This window comes from Pongo pygmaeus, chromosome 13 (genome assembly GCF_028885625.2).
Source record: "Pongo pygmaeus isolate AG05252 chromosome 13, NHGRI_mPonPyg2-v2.0_pri, whole genome shotgun sequence".
Lineage (NCBI taxonomy): Eukaryota > Metazoa > Chordata > Mammalia > Primates > Hominidae > Pongo > Pongo pygmaeus.
This window is the reverse complement of record NC_072386.2, coordinates 81,402,200-81,425,525: the sequence shown is the minus strand read 5'-3', so window position 1 is coordinate 81,425,525 and position 23,326 is coordinate 81,402,200. Positions and strand designations below refer to the sequence as shown.

Sequence of the window (23,326 nt, the reverse complement as noted above, 5' to 3'; positions counted from 1 at the left end):
TCCTATATACCATAGGTTGGGAAACTGGGGCCTTTGGGGCAAATCTGGCCCACCGTGGATTTTTATAAATAAAGTTTTATTGGCACACAGCCCTGCCCACTCATTGTGTATTGACTATGGCTGGTTTTACAATACAACAGCAGAGCTGAGTGGCTGTGACAGAGCCTGCGGCCCACAAGGCCTAAATATCTAGCCCTTTACAGAAAACATTGGTTGACCCCTGATACTAGAAGTGGCTTCACACTGTCTACAGTTTCCCTCGGGACGGACCCACAATGAAAGCGTGAAATGGCTCAACCCGAGGGACGCAGCCAGGACAGATAAGGAAGGTAAAGGAACATGTGGAGGGGTGTGGAGGATGCCCCCGCCCGCCCCCCACCTGTGGGAGGAGACAGATGGACAGGGCACAGGGGACAGAGAGGGCCCAACTCACCTGTGGCCTGGCAGAAGAGGTGGAAGGTCCCCAGGGCGTGCACGTGCTGTGCCTGGTCACTCAGGAAGGGCGGCAGCAAGGAGACCCTCGAGCTGCTGTCGGGCCCCGCACCCGAGGCCGGCCAGGGGGTCCAGGGAGAGGAAGGCCTCCTGTCCCCCACATGGCCCAGACAGGACAGGGAAGAGGAGCCAGGAGGAGGGAGGGGCTTAGGAGACGAGGCTGTGAGACAGAGAGGACAGAAAAGAGAGGGCACTGAGGAAGAAGTCGCCAGGAGCACGTCACAGGCCAGAGAGGGCAAAACACAGCAGGAAACGGACAGAAAAGAGCGAGCCCAGCTGTCCCGCCTGGGCCATGCAGGGGCGGGAGGCTGCACAGCCTCCGCTAAGGAATGTCTTCCTCAAATCAAGGATAGAAGCTTCTCATTTATTTGGGTACTTTCCAAATGTATACAATTCAAAGTAGAAAAATAAAAACAAGGTAAATCTTATAAAACACAAATGTTTACACCAAAATGGTCAAATCCTATCATGCTGGAAGATGAGACTGTCCACACACGCACACAAATATCCAGAGTTTATTGCTCTTCACCATGGAAAAAAAGTCTCTTCCCGATGAGTATTTACAAAACGGGGAGATGGAGTGTGAAATTAACCAGTGTTGAAATCGTACCACCCATTCACATCTTCAGGACAGTGGCAAGAACAGCGCCGTGCGCTTGAGGGTGCTGTGGTCACAGCTCGCGGCCCCGGCCACCGAGGCCCAGTTCCCTTCCAGTGGTGGGCAGCTCAGTGAGGCTGGATGGAAAGTCTGGGCAGGCAGTGGGTAAGTGAAGCAAGAAGAGAAAGGAGATGTTCGGAGAACCGAAGGCGCCCTTGTGAAGGTTCCATCTGTCTCACAGGAGGTTCTGACCAACAGCTGTGGGCTCCAGATTGTACGGCGCTCCCATCTCAGCTCTGGGCCAGCCTGGCTCCACTCAGCTCACCCAGGCCACCTTCCCTTGCTCAAAACCCACCTTGCGGATGTGGGAAGGTCCTCCTCTTCGAGAGAGTAAAAGTTAAAAAAAAGAAAAAGTAAAACGAAGTACAGAAAGAAAATCTCTCCAAAAACAATGCTTCCCTCAAGGAATAAAGTTAAAAAAAAGAAAAGAAAAAAGGTGAGTGGGCTCCGGGGAGTGTTTATGTCTACATTTCTAAAAGCAGAAAGAATGCATTTAGCAAAAGGAAGTTTATCCCTGAGAATCTTAAGCAACGTAAGCCATATTTTATGCCAAATATATAACAAAATCTGGAAGATATAAGTCTTCTTCTAAATATTAAAACATCTGCTTCTGTAATTAAAAAAAAAATGACCCATGACATAAACACAATCAAAGCAAAATCTTAAAAAAATAATTAAGTGGAAGAAAAGGTTCGTGCCAATCTGGACAACAGGCGATAAGTTACCAATCTGATAAACTAAAACGTCATTTCCAATCTGGAATTAAATAATCTTTTAGTGGCTGCTATGGGGAGGGGAAGCCAAAGGGATGCTCTTCTCAGCCAAGAGAGGTCCAGCCACCTTTCCCCCACTACAGAAAGGGCTCAGGAACTCCGTGCCGCTCGTGGGCCTTCTTCAAGTACTCCGACTGACTTCGGAACACAAGACCGGGATGCAACGCTTGTCATTTTTCCAAAAGGACAAAGAGAAACCAAGTCACAGGCTCAACCCAAGAGAAAATAGACAAGAGGACTGAGGTTGTCTGCACGATGCGGGCTAACCTACGCAGCACTGCACGAGACTCGGATACTGAACAGGAGAAACACAAAACTCTCCACGCCTGGACACGTCGCAGCTGAGGCGCCGGCGGGGACGCACAGCCGGCCTCAGTCTCCATCTGCGTCTGAGTCAGCGAACTTCAGCTCACACTTGACGTCGAAGGGCTTGTCCCTGGCGGAAAGGTCGTCGATCCTCTGTGAGTCCTCCCTATCCGTGGGGACTTTGCTGGTGATGGTGTCTTGCTCGGTCTCATAGCCGGTGTCCAGGGCTGGCTTGGGGTGCTCCCCATTCTGCTGGGAGAAGCTCCCTGGCTCTACTAACGTCTCCTTCAGGCTCTGCTCACGGTCACAAAAATCTGACTTGGGCTTCTTCTTCCCAATCAGCAGGGCCGAGCGGAATTTCAAGCACTGTCTGGGCAGGTATCCCTTATAGCAGTTGTAGAAAAAGAGGCAGAGGAAGAGAACAAAGAAGAAGAGGAAGAGGGACATGAGGAGGCGGTTGTCGCTGGACTTAAGATACATGGTTTTCTCCGGGTGGAGCTGGGGTACCGTGTTGATGACGATCTTTGGTTCGCAGGATGTGCCGGTGGGCGCAGGCTTGGGAGGAAGGGTGATGGCCCCAGAGGAGGTGGCCTGCACGGCTGGGGTCGGGGGAGAAGACCCTTGGGTGGATGCCACCAACACTTTGGTGGCAATCCTACTACCTTCTGTCTGAACAACTGACAAGGTGGGGGCCACCACGGGCTTTGGAACCACCTTCACTTCCAGGACATGCTTGGCGACCACTTGGAAGACCGTCTTGTTCTTAACCCTCTCCTCTGACAGGCACTGGTACACCCCACTGTCTCCTTCTGACAAGTTGAAGATGAGCAAGTTTTTTCTGCCCATAAGACCATACTTGGGGCTCTCGGCCTTCAACACGCCATTCTGGAACTTCCAAAAGACCCGGGCCAGGTTGGATTTTTGGGAGCATTTCAGTTCCGCTGTGCCACCGTGCTTGAAAAAATGCTGCCGGTAACTTCCTTTACTTTTATCTGGAACATCAAAATAAACGTGCACAGCGTCAACAATCCCCATTTGCTATTTAACAACTTCTTTAAAATACCCACAAGATGACGCAAGAGTTTCACCCACTGGAGCAACATGGAATCTTCCAGAACAACTAAGGAGATAAAGACATGCGTGACCAAAAAGCAAAGATGAGCCCTGGATGACAGCCCATGGGGACAAAGAAATTGGAGGCAGCTCTGAGCAGCAGAAATCCCATTTCTCACCTGTGTCCCAGAAGAAAACGCGTCAGGCTGGGGAAGCTGAGCAGAGGCCAGTTCTGTGCCTAGTGTCAGCTCTTTGAATCAGACACGAGACGCTTCTGCTAATGGCTACAAGGAAGACTGGCCTTTCAGTGCATCTCAGCACTCTCCTCTGCCTAAACTTTTCTTTTTTTTCTTTTCTTTTCTTTTTTTTTTTTTTGAAACAGGGTCTGGCTCTGTTGCCCAGGCTGGAGTGCAGTGGTGCAATCACACCTCACTGCAGCTTCAACCCCTCCAGCTCAAGGGACCTTCCCACCTCAGTCTCCAGAGTAGCTGGGACTACAGGTGTCCACCTCCAGGCCTGGCTAATTTTTGTATTTTTTGTAGAGACAGGGTCTCACCACGTTGCCCAGGGTGGTCTCGAACTCCTGAGCTCAAGTAATCCTCCTGACTCACACTCCCAAAATGCTGGGATTACAGGCGTGAGCCACTGTGCCCGGCCAGCTTTTGTTTTCTTTTTAGAGTCTGGGTCTCACTTTGTCACCCCAGGCTGGAGTGCAGTGGCATGATAAGCTCACTGAGCCTTGAACCCCTTGGCACAAGCAATCCTCCTGCCTCAGCCTCCCTAGTAGCTGGGACTACAGGCGTGTACCACCATGCCCAGGTGCCTAAACTTTTCTTAGTCTGATGACAGCTGTCTTGTCAGGGTCAGGAAGACACAGAACTGAGGGTCAAGTCTGCCTTTAGCACCCTGGAAGGTGGCTGCTGGGGAAGGGGCATCCTGGCCTGATGCCACCCCTCCCTCTGGGTGTGGTGCTATTTCAGACATCCACAGGCGGGTGAATCCCAGGTGGGAGCCCCAGGGGAAACCACCCCAGCCCTTCCACTGCCTGAGGATTAATCACTCATGGGCTCCTTTCTCCCCATTTATAACAGGCTTAGGTTTTGTTTCATGAGCCCCAAGCTAAGCAGAAAGAAAACAGGATGGTTTTGGCAGGAGACTGCTTCCCAGTAAACGGATACACTCTAAGTGACTTCAAATACTCTTTTGGCAGGAAAAAAAGACAGAGAAGACCACGAGTCTGCTACAGGACACTTGACCTCTGTTCCGAGTGGAGAAAGAAAAACAAAACACACACAAATGCCACAGAACTGAAGCACTGTGAAATGGTTACAAGACCTCGCCACTCCCAAAGGAAATGGGACGTCGAGGAGTCACTCACCCGGGCACACAGAAGCATCGCCGCTCATCTCCTGAATCAAACCCCTGCAAAACAACCGGCATTTGTTACTCACCCACACACATGGGGGACATCCCCGGGCAGTGCATCCCGCCCCATACCTGCTGGGGCTCTCGGTCTGGTGCAGAGGCACGCAGGTCGCCGTGGGCGGGCTCCAGGCACAGTAGGGGTCCCGCGCCAGCACACAGTCCTCGCAGGTGCCGTGCTTCCCACAGAAGGCCAGCGGGGCCTGGACCACGCCCGAGTTAGAGCCAGCATAGACGAACCTGTTGCCCTGCGTGTGTGAGACAGAGGAGAACTAGCATCAGGCAAGCAGGCATCCAGGAGCATGGCCTCTGCTTCTGCACCAGTGTGTGGGAAGCAGCCAGAGTGTACCTTCAGGGGACGTTGCAGTAAGGAGGAGAGGTACTCAGAACCAGAGGCAAACAAGACAGGTCTGTGACCTTCCGGCAGAATCCATGTGCTATGTCAGGGCTCACTGGGCCTTAGGTCCAAATCCCTCTCTCCCCTGTCTGGGCACCCACTGCCCGGGTCCTGCCCTCCAGCAGAGCGCTTCTCTGCATGTTTCTCTTAGCCAGTGGGGAGGCTGGCTGTTCAGTCCCCACCTCCAGATCTCCTCCCTGCAGTGGGGGATGCATGAGCCTGGCACTCCTGGTCATCTTCCCGGCCTCACTACAGGTGAGAAGGGGCTGCAGCCAGAGGCTGAAGCACACCACCTCGAAGGCCAACCTCGTCCCCCGAGCCAGAATGTGAACACCTGTGGGCGGGGAGCCTCTCGTGAGGGTCTGGATCCAGCAGGGGCCTAACATAACAGGGATGCCAAACGGACGACATGGAAAGGATAAGCAGATCGCGATACATAACATAAAAAAAGGAACAATGCCTTTTGCTTTTCACTTGTCTATATGTAAAAGGGAAGAGCTCACAGACGGGAAATCAACCTTCGAGCTCCAGAGCAGCCACACCCACAGCAGAGGGCAGGTGAGATTCTCCCACCTTCTGGGACACTTGGCTCCCAGTGACACCAGCTTCAGGTCCATCCCATCAGCCTACCTGGCACCAGCAGTGCCCAGCACACAGGCATCCAGGGCTGCTGACTGCTTTTGAACGGAACTCAGCTGGAAGGAGGGTGCCCCACACTGCACCCACCTGAAGCTCGGGGGCATGCAACAGACCTGGAGGTGGCCCATGGAGCACGCTCTCTAGCCTCTGCCCAGGGCATCTGCCTCAACAGCCTGGGGACACCTTTTGGTTAACAATACAAGATTCCAAAATTTACACACGACTTAGTGGTTTACAGTCAGATGAAACACGACCTTCATCCTCAGAGGATACGCTCGGAGTCAACTTCAGAGTGTGGCTGGAACATCACAGGCCCTGATGCCAATACAGGAAGCCCCAGGCCACACACCCAGTGGTGCGGACACAGACCCACGAGACAAAGGGAAAGCCCCCAAGGATGGAAACTGTGACAATACACAGCAGAGGGAACCTGGCCCGCCGCTGGCCTCACAGCAGCAGCAGCAGCAGAGACCTGGGCAGATGAGGCCACGTGTGAGCCACATTTGTGGGAAGGATTGAGGATGACACCCCGGATCACAGTTCGGGCATTGCGCGGCTTGTGGAGGTGGCGGAAACATTCTCTGGCAGCAAAACCAAGCTGGGTAACTTCCAAGGGACAGCTGGTCCTGCTGGGTCCCGCGGGGGGCACCTGCGAGGGGGCGTAAACACCATGCAGTACAGAGCAGGGTGCCCTGGGTGGCCAAGTGGGGCCCGCCTGACTCCTCACCCCAAAGAGAGGCTTGAGGGTAGCTGTGGAGGCTGGGGTGGGCTGTGGCGGGGGCAAGGCCCGTCCCAAGGGGATCCAGACCCCCTCCTGCACCCTGCAGGAGACTCAGCCCCAGCTTCCACTTCTGCCGGATGGGGCTAGGCTGGAGCCCAAATGAAACTGAGCTGTAAAAACTAAATGACGCCACATGGAGACCAAGGGATGACTGTGGAAGGGAAGAGGGGACAGGGAAGGAGGAACTGGCCGTCAGGACAGCCAGCTGTAACTGCTGCAGGCAGGACCCACTGGTGGATGTGGATGTCCGTGGGCAGGAGAACAGGGCATTTCTGTAGCCTCCAAGTCTGTCCCTGCAAATAAGCATGAATGATTGTGGGGGTTTCCCACATGACTCCCCTGGGAGGTGGGGCTCACTCTCCCCCACCCTCAGTGTGGACTACATGCCCCGACACACTCGGCATGGAAAAAGACGGCAGTGACTTGGACAGAATGACCAAGGTCATTGCGCTGGTGCGAGTCATACAGATGCCACATCCCCAGAAAGTGCCCTCTTTGGTGCTCCCCCTAAAACCACGACCCCAAGATAATCACAAGAATACACCAGACACACCACAAAACACCAGACCACTCCTCTCCAGGAGTGCTGAGGTCAGGGAGGCACGAACAGAGCAGAAGCCGAGGAGATGCAGTGTCCAGTGCAACCTGAGGTGCTGAGCCAGGAATGTGGTGGGCGGGAGGTAAGAGGGTCCAGGGTCTGGGGTTCAGGTAACGCACTGCACCACGACAACACCTTGGCTCAGATAAATGCGCACTGGCTATGTGAGACATCGGACATGCAGAGCTAGGTGGGGGCGCTCAAGATCCTTCTATGCAATCATCAAAACTCTTCTGTAAATTTAAAATTATTTCAAGACAAAATTTTTAAAGGCAAAGAAAAAAAACCTGACCAGGCACCTGGCAGCATGAGTGAGGCCTGCTGAGAGCAAGCCTGTCCTGTGCACTCCTGCCCCTCGATGCCCCCTGTCTCCCCCTTCCCTGGGCCTGAGGATTGTCCCCTTGCAGGCAGCTCTCATGCTCCCATCTCTGTCTCTGCTGCTGAGTGTGCGCGTCAGACCCTGAGGGCAGGTTGGAGTGACAGTGGACGTGATCAGAGGCAACTGAGCCGTCCAAGTGCCTTCCTTGCCCTCTGCCACGCTAGCTGTGTAGCTCAGCATCCCAAGGAGTCCTGGTGAAAATACAGACACAGCCTACGCGGTGGGCTCAGAGGGCCAAGCAAACCGCATCTGCTGTGTGTGCCCAAGGAATGGAAAGCAAGGACTTGAGGTATCCGCACACCCACGTTCACAGCAGCACTGTTCACAGGAGCCAGATGGTGGGAGCAACCGTGTCCATCAAGGGATGAACGCATACACAAAATGCGGTATTCACAAAATGCGGTATTCACATACAACAGAGGAGTATGTAGCCTTGGAAAACCCTGACCCCTGCTACAGCAGGGAGGAACCTTGAGGACATTATGTTAAGTGAAATAAGCCAGTTACAAAAGGATAAATACTGTGTGATTCCACTTATATGCGGTAGCCAGACAGAAACAGAAAGCAGAATGGCCACTGCCCAGGGCTGGAGCGGGGAGAATGAAGAGTTTGTATTTCACAGGTAAAAAGCTTCTGTTTGGGAAGATGAAAAGCGCCCTGCAGACAGACAGTGGTAATGGCTGCAAAACAACATGAATGTTCTTAATGCCACTGACGTGCACAATGAAAAATGGTTAAGACGGCAAATTTCATCTGATGTGTATTTACCAAAATAAAAAGCAAAACCGCATGCTTGTTATCACGGGAGAAGAGGTGAGGGTGGAGGAACAGCGCACCTCCCCAGCTGTAGGACAGGGGGAGGGCGTGGAACTGGCCGTTTCTCCATTTGCTGATCACCCTGAGAGAGCCTGATGGGGTCAGGGGGCACAGTCTTTTTACCACTGAACAGCCACTTCCTGCTGCCATGGCCATGGAGCTGGGCCTTCCACCCCCACCTGGAGCCTACTGGGGCCCAAGGAGAAGGCACAGGACCCCACGGCAGGCAGGATGCATTTCCGCTTGTCCAGGCAACTAAGCCACGTCCCCACGAATGGAGGCTCCTACAGAGACAGGCGGGTCGGGTGGTCCAGTAGGACCAGCAAGCGCTTCCCCAAACCCACTGGCTCCTCCTCCTGGGCGCGAGGCTCCCTGTGTGGCCAGCTGCCCTGGTGTGGCCATGTGACCGAGTTCTGGGAGATGGCAGGTGGGCACTGACCCGTAACCACCTCTATGCGGCCCTCCTCTTCCTACCCCCTTCTGCCTTTAAGGATCAGTGCCCATGTGCCCTGGAAGCCTCCGCCAGCCTGGGTCCCTAAGTGACCCTTGGAACAGAGTGTCATTCTAATGAATGTCCACACCAGGGGCCCAATCTTTATTCTAATGAGAAGTCCACATTTTAGAGATGTTATAGGTGCCTGCCCAGTCTGGCTGAGGCCACTGAACAGCATGATGGCTCCAGAAGAGCTTCTGGGTCCCCTTCTTTCAACAATGAGGCTGGGCTGAGGCCCCAGGGGGCCAGTGGCTAAAGCATCGACCCTTCAAATCTCCAGGGCTCCCTGTGTGTCCTGGAGACCGAGAGGCTGGTGAACAGATGCCAGTACCTGGTGGCTTATAACTTGCTCAGGCTATTTCATTCTCTTTTCCTTTCAGATCTGAGGGAGAACTCTCCATTAGCAGAGGGGAGGTGACCACATAAAAGGACCCGGGCTCCCAAGCTTTGTGGATACAGGGGAGGGAAGAGGACAGAAGACCTGGAGGGGTGTTTGCAAATATGCACCTGCCAAGGGTAGATATCTTACATGGCCAGACAGGGGCCCCCTTCCTCTGCCTGTTGCTCCCAGCTGAGGGAGGAGAGGACTGACTGCGCCTGGACCCCACAAGGTGGGTGGAGGTCCCGTTAGGAGCCAGGGCCAGGGAGGCAGCCCCCTAAAGGCCAGCGTGGATGCCCACCCACCCCTGCCAAAGGCTGCTTGGGAGTATTGCAGGCCGGACCAGAGAGTCTCAGCCACAGGTGGAGACAGCTTTACAGATGAGACAAACCACGTCTCTTATGGATTTTCCACGGTGACGAGTCAGCTGTATCACTATCATATCCCACAGATGCAGTTTGCGTACCCCCCAAGCTCAGGGCATAAAAAGGTGTCTTCATGGAGCAGTGCCCACCTCTCCACAGCCTGTAAACCTGCACCAACAACTCAATGGCATTCCAGCAACTTCGAAGAGAAAGTCCCGTCTCCCCAGGTCTGCCTTCCTGCCTTCCTGCCTTCCCCAGTTCAGATCCCACAGCTCACGGAATGGCTTTGTGTCAAAGTCTGAAGGTTGGCTCACCCAGGGCAGACAGACAGATGGGCCTGCCCAGGAGCCCGACTCCAGCTTGCCAACTCTCCTGTCACCTAGAATCAAAGCCACCGAGCAGAGAAGCCCCCGGTCCAGCTGCCTGCATCACTTTACCTTCTTTGAAGACAGCAGCAGGGTCTGGACTGGCTCAAAGTCCTGGAAGAGCTGGGTCTCCTCGATGATGTGAACAGCGTGCTCGAGGCTGATGGCTTTGTGCAGAGCTCCCCGGTCTGCAGGTCCAAAGCTACAGGTCAGTGACACTAACCCAGACACAGAAACCAAGGACAGTGACAACAGCGGCAAACTTCACACTCTTCACTCTCAAGTCATTCCCTCCGCAAGATACTTAGAAAACAATGATGATTTCGCATTAGAAACAAAAAAAGGAAAAGCCTTTGGCAAAATAAACAACTGGAAACCCAAGTGTTATGGGTTATTCCAATTTTTTTCCAAGGAAAATAAACTGTTCCATTGTTGACCCCAAGAATCCTCATCAACAGTCGACATTACACTTGAGGCTGAGCGCCACATGAGAGGGCTCCCACGCTCCACCAGCCCTCAGGGTGTCACTGGTAAGGGCCCTAGGCAGGCGGTGAGGACAGGGGGCATGTGAGGTCGGCTGGGAGGCTCCAAGGGCAGGCCACAATGCGCTGCCAGCCATTGTGGCTCCTGGCCCCTGTCCCTGTTCCAGAAGTGCTTATTTCAGAGTCCACATGCCAGGGCACATCTAAAACCTGGCTCCTTGGCCAGGAAGCAGGGACGTGGTCCTCTGCCAGCAGTTAGGAAACGCCAGGCTGACGCCTCCTCCCAGGTGGCTCACACCTGACCCCCGCATGGGCATTGCCCCAACTCCTCAGCGGCCAGTACTCCTCTGCACCAGCCCAGCCCAGCCACAGGACAGGACTTGCATTTTTATTTTTAACAAGTACCCCCAGTAGCCTAGTGGTCCCAGATCTGAAAGCCACCTGGTGTGGTGACTTCTCAGAAATCTTTTTACGTTCCCACAAACCTCCCGGGTCACCTCGAGGGAGGCAATGGAACTACTCACAAAAGAATAATTGGATTTCCCAGTTTTCCTACCAAAGGACACAGATGTGCTGTCACTGTCAAGCCTGCCAAGCCCTTGGAACCCACCTGTGCTGACAAACATAACGTCATAGACAGTCCCATCCAGGGCCTGGGTCTGGTCCACCACGATCTGGGTGTAGTTCACATCTTTCTTGATTAACCTGGGCCTGTTGTCTATTGGGGTTACCGAGTCATCCATCAAAGGGTGGTCTTTAACGAACTGCAGCGTCTTGTCTGGCAAATTCAAGGAGCTGGTATAGTTGGCGGCCCGTGCCTCGCTGTCGATGCACTGCAGGGAGAAAATCCCCACTGTTAACGTGCTCGTGCTCCCACCACCCAATGGGTGCTTCCACACAAGCAGCCAACGCAGGGGGGGCTGCAAAACCTGGAAACCACACAATGCATGCCTTGAAATGAGGGTAGCAGTGAATAACTTTACTACGCGGAAAGGTGGCCTCTTCCCAGCCAGCAGAGGACACAGTTATAAAACACATCTGCAAGACAGAATTGCATTCGTGATACATACTCAGGGAAGGAATTTGTATCTATTTGTAAGTGAAAAACACTTATTGAGCTTTTGAAGTTGAAAAACAGAAGACTGATTTGCAGCTTTCTCATGAAAAGAATGCTAAACATGGCTAAAACCAAGACAATTTTAAACAGCATAAGAGCCTGAGGGATTCTTTTTTCCTGTTCTAGCTCCCTGATGTGTGTAAACCAAAATCTGTGACCAGGGGGGAACACATTTTACTAAGCTATGCACAGAAGGAGCCATCATGGTGTCAGGGACAGCTGCCCTTGGGAGGGAGCTGGTGCTGCAGTGAGCTCTGAGGGCCAGGACACCCCATGTAGGTCACAGCCCCACAGAGGGCTGTGCACATGCCTGTCACACCCATTTCACCATGTGAGGGAGGGAATCGGCCTGGAAATTCCCAATTTCTACATAAAGTTCACTATATTTAGGAGGAAAAAATGTGACTCCTGTTGACTAGTGGACAGTGCAGAGGCCTTTGCCAAGGAATCATGTGTTTCTCTGTAAGAAACTGAAAATGAAACAGACCTAATTGTTATGCAATGTTAATTGTGCAAAACAGCTGCCCCAGCCTTCTTGTTTGTGCAATAGTGTAGCAATGGCTGTTACATAACATGCAAAAGGGAAGAAGGATGAGCGGTGCTCATCAGCCATCCCTGTCCCAATGCAGAGAGCCTTAGCGTGGCCAGGTACCCAGCCCATGAGCAGGCCCCAGTGCCTGGTGCCTATACTGGATTCCATGCCCTGGGCCTTGAAGGGAAAGCACGGCCCGCCCCCAATGCCCCAGCTCACCGCTCCAGGCCGCGGCTTGGGTACCGGGCCATTATAGCGCACCCACTTGGTGTGGGACTGCTCCACTGTGGTGCTCTGCATGTACTTCCCGTGGGAGAAGACCTCCTCGGCTGTGGACAGGTTGTAGGCGCACACTGCCGACAGCCCCACGTTGTTCCTGGGGAGGGGAAAGAGGTGACGGGACCGCCTGGCGGCATCGAGGGAGCAAGGAGGGGGACTCCACCCAGGGCACTTACAGCTGTGGGGCGAAGAGTGCGTAGAACACAGGCACCTTCAGGCCCGGGGACCTGAGCACGAAGACATCCCGCAGCACATTGAAGACCAAGCCGCTGTCTGGCCGGGAGCAGATGAGTCGGGCTTTCAGGAAGGAGGTCCATTTCTTCTGCAAGGTCCTCAGGCCGCCCTGGTCCCCCTAAAATCCCAACAACAAGATGTGGTGGGCTGAGAGCGGATCCCCTGTGAGCAGGCACTAAGGTCAGAGGCACACTCCTCCATGGTCCAGCACAACACAGCTGTGCCTGACTGAAACAAAGCTCGGGCAACAGGGGACAGAGGCCGCAATTATGTGTGTGGCCCGCAACACCGCATCCAGGTTCCAGCTTGGATCCCAGAACACTCCCGGGTTAACACACAAAACAAAACGGACAAAAGCCCTCTCACTGAAAGCTCATTTGATCGTCCATGCCTGCCTGTGCCCAGCATTCAGTCCTGCACCACAGAGGTGCTGCCGTGCTCACACACTTCCAACTGCCAAGGCCCCTGGCATTGTGTGACTTTCCTGACACAGGACCCATCAATGAACATGCTCTGGGTGGGGCAAGTGGCGGCAGCCTCCTTCCAGGGGACAGCCACCGGCTCTGCAGGCTGTCTTGGTCAAATGTGTGAACCTTCCTCCCTTTAAAGGAATAGATCCTCCACTTCCTTTCTACCCAAAGTATCTGCTAAAGTGCTTTGAACCTACTAAGTTCTTTATAAACGATTTTCAGGGATCCGATGACCAAGACACAATTATAAACTACACATGACTGTGTGTGGTCTGGAGAGAAATACTGAAACCACAAAACCTGAGTGCAGAAGAATATGAAATAGAAGCAGCCTTACTTATTTTGGACACAGGGAAAATGTTCCCCCTTCATCTCTGCTGTGTGATTACAGGAGCCCAAATTCTCTTTTTGATAAAAGGACTTCATTTTCCTCCTTGATGTTTTAGCAAAGAATAATTTCTAGCACATTTTTCGTCACGGGTCTCATTTGGCTTTCAGGTCATGGGCAACAGGTGAGGGTTTATGTGTGCCTGGGTGGTAGGCAGGAGCTGTGGGGGCTAAGCTGAAACCATCCCAGTCCAGGAGTTCAAACAAGTATGGGGAAAAAAAAGGGATCAGAGGGGACGACAGCAGTGTGCCTACGACTTGCAGAGACTTGTGGGGGGTGGAGGTGGCTGCTCTGTGCATCGCTGGATCTGCTCACTGATCCTGCTGCAAACCCTCAGTGCTGGGTAATAAGTCAAGGTCAAGGCAAGTCTGATCCTTGGCTTCCCGATGGCAGAGGAGGGCTCGAGTCCCCTGGCCAGTGCTGCTCTGACGGCATTCTGAGCACTGTGCACGCCTGCCAGGAGCCCTGGCCCTGCAGCACCCTCCCCAACTCAAGGGGCACTGGCTTGCCCCCGACACTGATACTGTTGATAGGATGGTTTCCTGGTCTGCAAGACAGGAGCATGGCAGCCACGGCTGGGGGGTAGCTGGAGGATCTGGTCAGTGAGCCCTGGCTACAGAAGGCCTGGGCAGGTAGCAAAGCACCAGGTGGATACTCAGGTGTACGCATCACCCAACCTTCTTCCTTATGCAAGGGGCTGTTAAGGGAACGGTGTCAAAGGCACCCACTTTTGTGCGCCATAGGCATGAAAGGAACCCTGCTTCTCTGATGTCCTGATGGTCATGACTACATGAGAAAGGGCCATGCAGGAACTGTCTACCAATTTCCACGAGAGATGAATGGCTACCTGCTCCGAGATGAGTGCCTGGCCAGGGACATGGCAGCTGTGTCTCATGTGGTTTCCCCCAGCTCCCCTGAGGCCTGACAATCCACCTCCTGGAAACTGCCACTGAGCAACCTTGAGATTTCCTGTAATCAAGCCTATAGGCCGTTCTCTTGTGCTGAGCACTGTGCCTACAGTGTGTCATTTTAAAGGCACCACCCACCCCTCCTTTTTATGTATTTAAAGATTTGCGTTTTGACAAACTTCTGTATTGGTTCTCTCTTCTTAATCTTAAGCTGTCGGTTAATGTTTCACTCTCAGGTAGATTAAGAGCCAAATGGTGAAATTCCAACAGACTCTGGTGAATACATTCCACAAAGCCTTGCTTTTTATAAGCTAGACAGGTTTGAAGAGGGTGCATTAAAAGAAAGAACCTCCTGAGAACAGGAGGCTAATGGGTCACACATGGGGGTCAGCACTCCCTCGGTCCCCACAACCCCCAGAAATACGATCCATTGAGAGCCACATCTGAGGCCCAAGGGAATAAAGTGCTAGGGAAAGTGACATTTGAGATGAAGGTCAGGAGTCACCCATCATCCGGGCACACTATTGCCATGGCACGGGCCAAGCGAAGCCAGAGTGCTTGGCACTCACCTTGCACACTCTTGCTATCCGTGGGATCAGCACCCTGAACACAAACTCGTACTCCACAGCCACCTCCGTGAAGAAGAAGTAGACCCTGTCATCCTCGCCGTCAGGGCTGTCTGGGCTTTTTCGGATCACGTCAGCAAACACAAAACTAGGCTCTGCAGAGAGAGGACAGTGATTATCCCAGAACACAGAGCTGGGGCACTGCCTGCACCCATGAGGTCACGAGGCCGGCTGGCACTGCCTTGGGGGCCTGAGGGCTTCCCTGCAAGGATGTCTGGAGTGTGCACATGCCACAATCCAAGCAGAAACTCCAGGGTCTGGGGATGATGACAGCCCTGAGCCCAGATGGTGCCCTACCCCCACCTCCTCGGCCTCAGAGAGGTGCCCCCGACAGTGGTTCTGCAGCGCATCCCACCCAGGTTCACCCCAAGAACTGAGGCTGGGCCTCCTGACTGGAAGGCAGGGAGCCAGATCGTACCAGCATCAGAGACCTACATAAGGCATGCATTTGCTGGCTGAAACAACACATGCTTCAAATAAACAAACTCTAACCACCAGATCCTGCCCCACCCTGAGGAATGGCTGAGTGTCCCTGAATCTTGGGTCTTGGGATCTGCCCTAAGGTCAAGAGGTTCAAAACCCAAGGCTCTACTGGCTGGCACCCACAAGAAAAGCCCCCAAGAACAGCCACCAGCTTCTTCCTGCACATTGAAGACGGACGTCGGACATGTGCTGCTGGCAGCAACAAGGCACCCAGAACCCATCCGACCGGGCGCTAGAGGCTGGGCCTGGAGGCAGGTCCCACACCAGTGTTGGTGCCACACTTTAATATCATTCTGGAAATTACACCATGTCCCCATCTGATTAGTCTCAGTTTACCATTTACTATCAGATTCTCGATTTTATGAGAGTCTCCCAAATCCATTTTTGGGGGGTTAGTGGGGAGCTGTCTTAAGACAGTACTCTGTTACCAGTCAAAACACCCAACAAAGCCCTGGGACTCTGGCCATTGCTGGACAGTTTGGGAAATGTCCCTCACAAACAGGGGCTAACACAAGCTCAGGGGCCCCCAGGGCTCAGAGACAGAAAAGGAGAGATCAACAGGTGTGCGCTCATGAGGAGACATGCACCTCCCACTAAGGTGCACTGCTCTTCCTTACCGTTCAGCCAAGGGATTGCGTATTCCGTCCTCAGAGGACTGTGGGAAGAATTTCGGGAGATGATGGGTTCACTTCCCAAAAAATTATACGACGTCCCTGAATAAAGTTCTCCATCTGCAGGGGCCCAGAAGAAAAGAGGAAAAGGGAACCAACCTCTCAGGCTATGGCACCAGCACTGGGACAAACATTCAACACGGTGTTTTCCTTTATAACCCAATTAAGTCCCCGCCTGGGGAAAGGGAAAGACAGTCTCCTCAACTTTTGGGGTGTCCTGTGACTTCTAGTTCTTTCTTTTTCGAGATGAGGTTTTTTTGTTTTGTTTTGTTTGGTTTTGTTTTGTTTTGAGACAGAGTCTCACTCTGTCACCCAGGCTGGAGTGCAGTGGTGTGATCTCAGCTCATTGCCACCTCCACCTCCCAGTTCAAGTGATTCTCCTGCCTCAGCCTCCCAAGCAGCTTGGACTACAGGTGCGCGCCACCATGTCTGGCTAATTTTTACATTTTTTGGTAGAGATGGGGTTTCACCCTGTTGGCCAGCTGGTCTCGAACTCCTGACCTCAAGTGATCGAGGCGTGAGCCACTGAACCTGGCTTGAGATGAGTTCTTGCTGTTTCCCAGGCTGGTCTCAAACTCCTATCCTCCCGCCTGAGCCTCCCGAGTAGCTAGAACCACAGGCGTGCTCTCGCTTTGATGGGGATAATTTCATGCTCCATGTTCAGCTGCATTTTAAGAGTCACGGGGCAATAAGTAAACATGAGCAAGGAATTCCCACATCCAGGAAAATGCTGGCAGATGCAACAGTGGGTACACACCAGGCTATGACCACTTGCTCAGGGGTGAGAGACCACTGCAGACAGCATGTGGCTCAGTCAAAACCTTACTCTCAAACAGGAGCATCTGCTCAGCACGCAGGGATTATCCAAATGAGATGAGCCAGCAATGGATACAAAGTGATGTTTACCATGGCGGCTATTATCCTTGCAAACAATGAATTCAAAAGTTAAAGGGTCTATGCAGTCACATGTGCCTTTTGTAAGGATAGCTCCTATTTAAACAAAGCCAAGGAAGGCAGCACTTCAGAGAAGATCCAAATATCCTGTTTGGTAATTAACATGCCACTGTAATCTTCATGGTGAAGGAATTGGAGGGGCAGGACTCACCAACCATGACGGATGTGTAGCTGTGTGCTGGGTCAAAGGGACATCTTCCTTTGCCATCTTCATTTTTCCCCAGAAACTTAAAGGATGTTAAGTTCTACAATTGAATAAAAAGAGAGCACATCATCAGATGGCTGAATTTCTATAGTAACAATGTGTCTTTGTACCACTTCATTTTACAAATTTGCTCTTCTCGGAAGACCAACAGGGCTGAGCAGATGGGTGTGGAGCTACGGGAGTCCCGCCCACCAGGGCCAGGGCTTGTGTTGCTCAGCTCAGGTCTAGACATCCGCACCTTGGTGCCCTTGCTCCGATGCCCTGCCCAAGCTTCTCAAGATCTCAGACCCTCAATTTACTCATCTGCAAAATGGAAATGGCAACGCTGATGGCTCTAGAGCTGGAAAGCCACCAGGACAAACCCAATACAGGACGTGCTCAGTATGTGATTGGAAGCCCATGAGCAGAATTTTAACATCAATAAAGACGGCATTCTAAGCAGCTAGGTGACCCAATAAATAGGAAACAGAAAAACATAAACAGGCAGAATCCCTACGTCGCTCCACCCACCAAAACACATTCCAGATGGATCAACCATCTGAATACCAAAAACAGAACCGCACTGTACTAAAACAAAGCAGGGGCTGGCGTTTCCATCTGGGGGTCATCTCTTTACCTGGCCAGAGTGCCCACAGCCACATGAGGAAAAAAATGCACAGATCCAACCACAGAGAGAACTGGAAAGTTCCACACAGGGAAATAATATGGCAAGGTTAAATACGTGACAAACTAAGGGAAATGCCTACAGAATGGCAGATGAGGTGTCTCCATCCCTGAACATGTGAGAAGTGTGGACAAACGAGTGAGAAAGGGCATCCAGGAGAAAAACAGGCAAAACCCAGCAAGTGACAGAAGAAACCCATCTGGACAGCACAGACGAGAGAGGGGCTGAGCCTGCTGGGAACCAGAGAGCACACAGAACATGCGTGGGGATGCCACTTGGCAGCCAACAGCCTGGGCATGCTGAAGAAGACAGGCAGGGCCCACGGCGGGATGAGGGCACCCAGCACCTCTGCCGCAGGAGGCTGGCTGGAAACACGCTCTTGGAAGCAGAACAGGAAGGCTCAGACCACGTAGACAGCCACAGCTGACACCCCTGAAAGGTCGGTTAAAGCAGCACACGGCTCTTCACCTGTTAGGTTAGGGAATGTGAACCCCACTGGATGTGACCATTTATCATACCTTGAAAGGAGGTTTGGGGGCTGTTGGGGAAATCTGAACCGGGACTGGAGACTGGATGATGCTGGGGAATGATTGAACGTTTTCTTAGATATAATGATAAAACTGAGGTTACATAGGAAAATGTTACTATTCTTAGGAGATGCCTGTGAAGGCATCTGGGAGTCACGGGTCACAGTTCAGCAAGCACATATATGTACACAGACACACATGTGGACACAGACATGCACAGGCACACAGACACGTGCACACACACTCCCAATTGTGCAATCTAGGTTGCCAGGATATACAAGTGATACATCTTTTCTGCAGCTGCAAAAACTTTTATTAAAAATATTAGGAAAAATTGATGGGGCGTGGTAGCTCATGCCTGTAATACCAGCACTTTGGGAGGCTGAGGCGGGTGGATCACCTCAGGTCAGGAGTTCAAGACCAGCCTGACCAACATGGAGAAACCCCATCTCTACTAAAAATACAAAATTAGCCAGACGTGGTGGTGCATGCCTGTAATCCAGCTACTCAGGAGGCTGAGGCAGGAGAATCGCCTGAACCCAGGAGATGGAGGTTGCAGTGAGCCGAGATCGCATCATTGTACTCCAGCCTGGGCAACAAGAGTGAAACTCCGTCTCAAAAAAAAAAAAAAATTTAGGAAAAATTATAGGTCTAAATTTAAAGCAAATACAGTATCCTCTAACCTCAACAGCTAACCTATCTACAGAATGTAAGTTTAAATGACAGAACTTTAAGCTTCTGATTGAGTTTAGCCAGAAAAATCCTTTGTTGTGCAAAATGTTTCTGGTCTGACTGTACTTTCTGCACAAAAGTAAATACGAACGACTGTCTTTGAGGACTGAGGGTCTTACTATACCCAAAGCACCCGCACCCCCTATCAGGTTTCGTTGCCAGCATCTATGGTACAGGCAGCTGGGTAGACCCCTACTATGAATCTCACCCCAGACGTCTGTGTGCAAATACCAGGCTTCCTCATCAAGTCTCTAATGAGGCCATACGTTGTCTTGTCATTTATCTCTGACTCAAGATTGGAAAATATTTTAATTCCAATTAATTTAGGGTTCTAGCAAATGACACTTTTCACTGTGGCATACTTTACATTTATCAGGACTCATTAAAATCCAAGGACACACAGTGGAAAATGTGCTTCATTTTCCATGTTCACATGGACTTATTTAAAATGCTACTTCTCTCTCTCTTTCTGATGATCATCACATTGCTCATCAGATTATCTGGATAGAAAGGACCCTCACACAGCGGGAGGTGCCAGATACCAGGCTGGGCAGTCAAGGATGTGACCCGGTGAGGGAGAGAGGCCGGACTTGCTTCTCAAGGAGCTCAGCACACTTGACCTGCTGCCCCTGAGTGGGCAGACCCAGGAGTGGTTCAGTGAGCAAGCTGCACATCACAGCCGACCCGAAGGGTGGGTCCCACAGCCAGAGCACAGATGCACCAACCAAGAACACACAAGCCAGGAGCAAGTCCTGACTTTTCCACCTGACCCAGATGCCCAGAGCTGCCAGGCTGTCCGTCCTTTCCAGCATGCCCCCCCACCCCATCGCATGGTCAGGCTATCTGTCCTTCCCAGCATGCCCCCAATGCCATGTTCAGGCTGTCTGTACTTTCTAGCACGCCCCTCCATGGCATGCTCTGCACTAGCACCAAGGGCTCCCAGCACCTTGAGCTGCACCCCAGGCCTTGCCCTTGGCCATGGACACCAAAACTTAGGGGAGCCAAGTGGGCTGTGTGCCCCTGACAGCAGCCGGGCAAGACTTTCAGAGGGGCCACAAGCTGCCCCCGTTTTCTGCAGCAGGCTCTGAGAAAATCCTATTTTTTTTAGGGTGGAGACAGCTTTACGTCTGCTTTGAGCCCCCTTCTACTTTAACTGCTGACCAGGCTGGTGTGAGCACAGGAAGGTGTCCATCAGCCTTACCAGGTGGTCACAGGCTGGCTGGAATGCGTTGGTTCCACACACATAAAGGGAAGTGGTGCTAAGCGGCTGCAGCACCCGAATGTAGTTGAGGCACTCTGTCTGCAGGGAAGAGAAATGCACCATTAGCAACCGTCCAGCCCAGATGCCCTCCACTATTTAAACTGCTCACGCCGTTCATCTCAGGGGCACAGACCCACATTCACCAACACCAGCTCACACGTGGCCCCAGGCCAACGAGGCATGTGTGCATTCTCAGCCTTGTCTTGTCATCTAGATCCTCTGCAACTCCTCTTCACACACTGGCCTGTTCTCGTACAGTGGGAGGTTCACTGAGACCCCAACCCCACCCCTAGGCAAACCTAAGCTGAAACTGGCCTGAGTAATTGTGTCTCTGCAGTGTCCACATGCTGTTCAGGTGCCAAACAGGATTTTGTTTCAGTCCCTAATTGATACTCAGCAAAGATGTAGTGACTAAAAAAAAACTCAATGAATGCTTACCTCAAATCTTACTGGGACACTCACTGTTGAAAGCAATATATTTTACTCTTGCTAAGTACGTGGACCACTTGTTCTGTTGCCAGGCCTGGAGAAGTGTCCACCCTACAGAATTTCCTCTTTGTTTCTGGAAACCCCCCCCCTGCCTCCCACTTGCACAGAACTAGGAACAGCGATACTAGGTCTACCCAACCCAGGGTCCCAGTCCAGCCCCCATGGGAGAGGCTGCACTAGGAGAGCCTGGAGCCTGGCTTGGTATCAGAAAGGCCCAAGCAGGAAAACAAAAATACCATTTCAGAACCCACTATTTTAGGCTAAAAGTACTTGCATTACATGTGCTATAGTCTGAAATTATCCCAGATTAGGAGAGTTCTCTTTTTTAGACTGGTTGGAAGTAATCCACTATTCACCCCAACCCACCTGCACACCCCCGGAAACTGGAGCTACACTGCACCGCCTGCTTTTCCTCTCATTTCCTAATCTAACTTTGGATTTAGAGACAAAGACCTCAGTGCAAGTGTTTAGCATTTTGCTAAGAAAGTTTAGCACAGACTTCCTTGGGTTTTCTTTCTTTTTTTGCCATTAACTCAGCTTGTCTTGACCACCATTGAGGAAGGAGGCCCAGTGCCAGGGGTAGGGACATGATGGCTCAGAGGGTGGTGAGGGTAACCTAGAGCTGCAGACGGGTATTAGTACTTGGCCCAGGGCTCCCTGAATGAGCACCACACTGAGAGGCCTGAGGGACCAAAGGGACGGACATGTGCCAAGAATCCAAAAGTCCCAGTGATAGAGAAAGGAGCCAGAGAAAGTCTTGGCAGACAGGGGCAGGTCCCTGGCAAAACCCCACATGTGAGCCAAAAAGCCTAAAACCCGCAGCCCAGAGTGAGAACTTCTATCCCTGTTTGCCCGCTGTCTCCCGATTGGTTCTTTCTGAACAACATCTTTTTACAATCAGATGTTGCCTTTTCTGAAACTACCCACAGCCCACCCTGCACCTCATCCTGTGCCTATAAAGAGCCCAGACTCAGCTGATAGAGAAGAGAAGGTGCTGGACTAGAGAGAGGCGATTTGACTTCAGAGGGATGGCTGGACTTGGGAGAAATGGCTTAACTTTGGAGAAGAGCTGGCCAGAGCTGGCCAGACTTCAGGGAAGATTATTTGCTCGTCCCGTTCCCTCTCAAGCTCCCTTCTCCACTGAGAGCCACTTCCAACGCTGAACAAAATTCTCTGACTCCACCATCCTTTAAGTGTCCATGCAACCTCATTCTTCTTGGATGCCGGACAAGAGCTCAGGACCCTGAGTGTGTGTACCCAAAAAAGGCTGTCATACTGGCCCTTTGCCCTCACTGGCAGAGGACAGCTGTCCCACGCAATGAGAAAAGGGGCCCACTGAGCTTATAACACACCGCTGTCCATGGAGAGCAGAGATAAGAGAGCACTGTAACACACCCTCTGGGGCTGCGGGCGTCACAGGCACCCCAACCTGGGCGCCATCCACAGGGCCCACACAAAGCCTGCTCTTGCTGGCACCCAAAACAGCTGGCCAGATCCCACACTCGCTCACTCATGTGCTCCCTCCTGCAAGAGATTGAGCACAGCAGGCCGAATAAATGGGGCATCTCTGTTGCAAGTCCAACGAAGAGGTTGAGAAAAACTGCATGATTAGCAACTCCTCCAAGCCTAAGGCCTCTGGGTGCAAAGAAGCAGAACAAACCCTAAATTTCTGCACCATTCACCAGTGGGCTTCAGAAGTCGTGTTCTGTAGTCAAAGTTTCAGGCCATCTGAATACATTCAATTCATATAAACTTGAAAAAAGTATTTCTCAAAGGCCAACTATGTCTGGCACCTGCTTTGAGAAACCCAATCCTGGTACTCAGGAATAGAGGGATGAGCTCCGAGACGCATCACAACAAAACCAAGCCCAGCAGAACGAACAGAGCCTGGAGAAAAGGCTGGCCTGCACTGCAGGAATGCTGGCATTCAGTAGATTAAAACAACCAAGAAATACTTGAATGGGATTCTTTGTAGCTTGCAAAAGAAATTTACCTGTTTTGATTTCCCCTTTTCTGCACATTTTGCTTTTTTGTCTTCTGAGACCTTCCAATACACCTGTTGGGATACAGTCCATATCAGTGCATATTCTTTTAAAGAGATACTAGTATAAAAATGCACAATTTTAAAAGCACATGATAGAGTTTAGAGCCTAGAGGTTTCTCCTGAGATGATCAATTCTCAGACTGCAAGGGAGGTTCAGAGAGCAGGGGAGCAGCCTTGGGCCTTCATGAACATCCTCACTGTGATCCTTATCCTGAAACCAGTGGAGTCTGGAAGACCAGTTCCAAAATTTCCATCACTCACCATAAAACAGCAGCAAAAATCAAATTCGTGAAAGTGGAGAAAATTAAATTATTTGTCAAAAACCTAAACCGTAAGTATTTTCA

At 51.9% G+C, this 23,326-nt stretch overlaps 1 protein-coding gene across 20 annotated transcripts in view; it reads right to left on the bottom strand.

The window, feature by feature from the left end:
- SEMA4D (semaphorin 4D) overlaps positions 1-23,326 on the bottom strand; it is a 134,403-nt gene that overhangs the window by 14,408 nt on the left and 96,669 nt on the right. For 18 of the 20 annotated variants that reach the window (XM_054502197.2, XM_054502208.2, XM_054502191.2 and 15 more), the window contains 12 exons: positions 22,932-22,994; positions 20,390-20,488; positions 17,212-17,305; positions 16,053-16,166; positions 14,896-15,047; positions 12,503-12,678; positions 12,267-12,423; positions 11,009-11,231; positions 9,989-10,104; positions 4,780-4,952; positions 4,661-4,704; positions 843-3,221 (listed from right to left, as the gene is read on the bottom strand). In XM_054502197.2, coding sequence (XP_054358172.1) covers positions 2,296-3,221; positions 4,661-4,704; positions 4,780-4,952; positions 9,989-10,104; positions 11,009-11,231; positions 12,267-12,423; positions 12,503-12,678; positions 14,896-15,047; positions 16,053-16,166; positions 17,212-17,305; positions 20,390-20,488; positions 22,932-22,994 — 2,337 coding nt within the window. In that variant the 3' untranslated portion in view covers positions 843-2,295. Of the gene's footprint in view, positions 1-433; positions 653-842; positions 3,222-4,660; positions 4,705-4,779; positions 4,953-9,988; positions 10,105-11,008; positions 11,232-12,266; positions 12,424-12,502; positions 12,679-14,895; positions 15,048-16,052; positions 16,167-17,211; positions 17,306-20,389; positions 20,489-22,931; positions 22,995-23,326 lie in introns of those variants that run through there. The other 2 variants (XM_063649668.1, XM_054502209.2) reach the window with 1 other exon arrangement.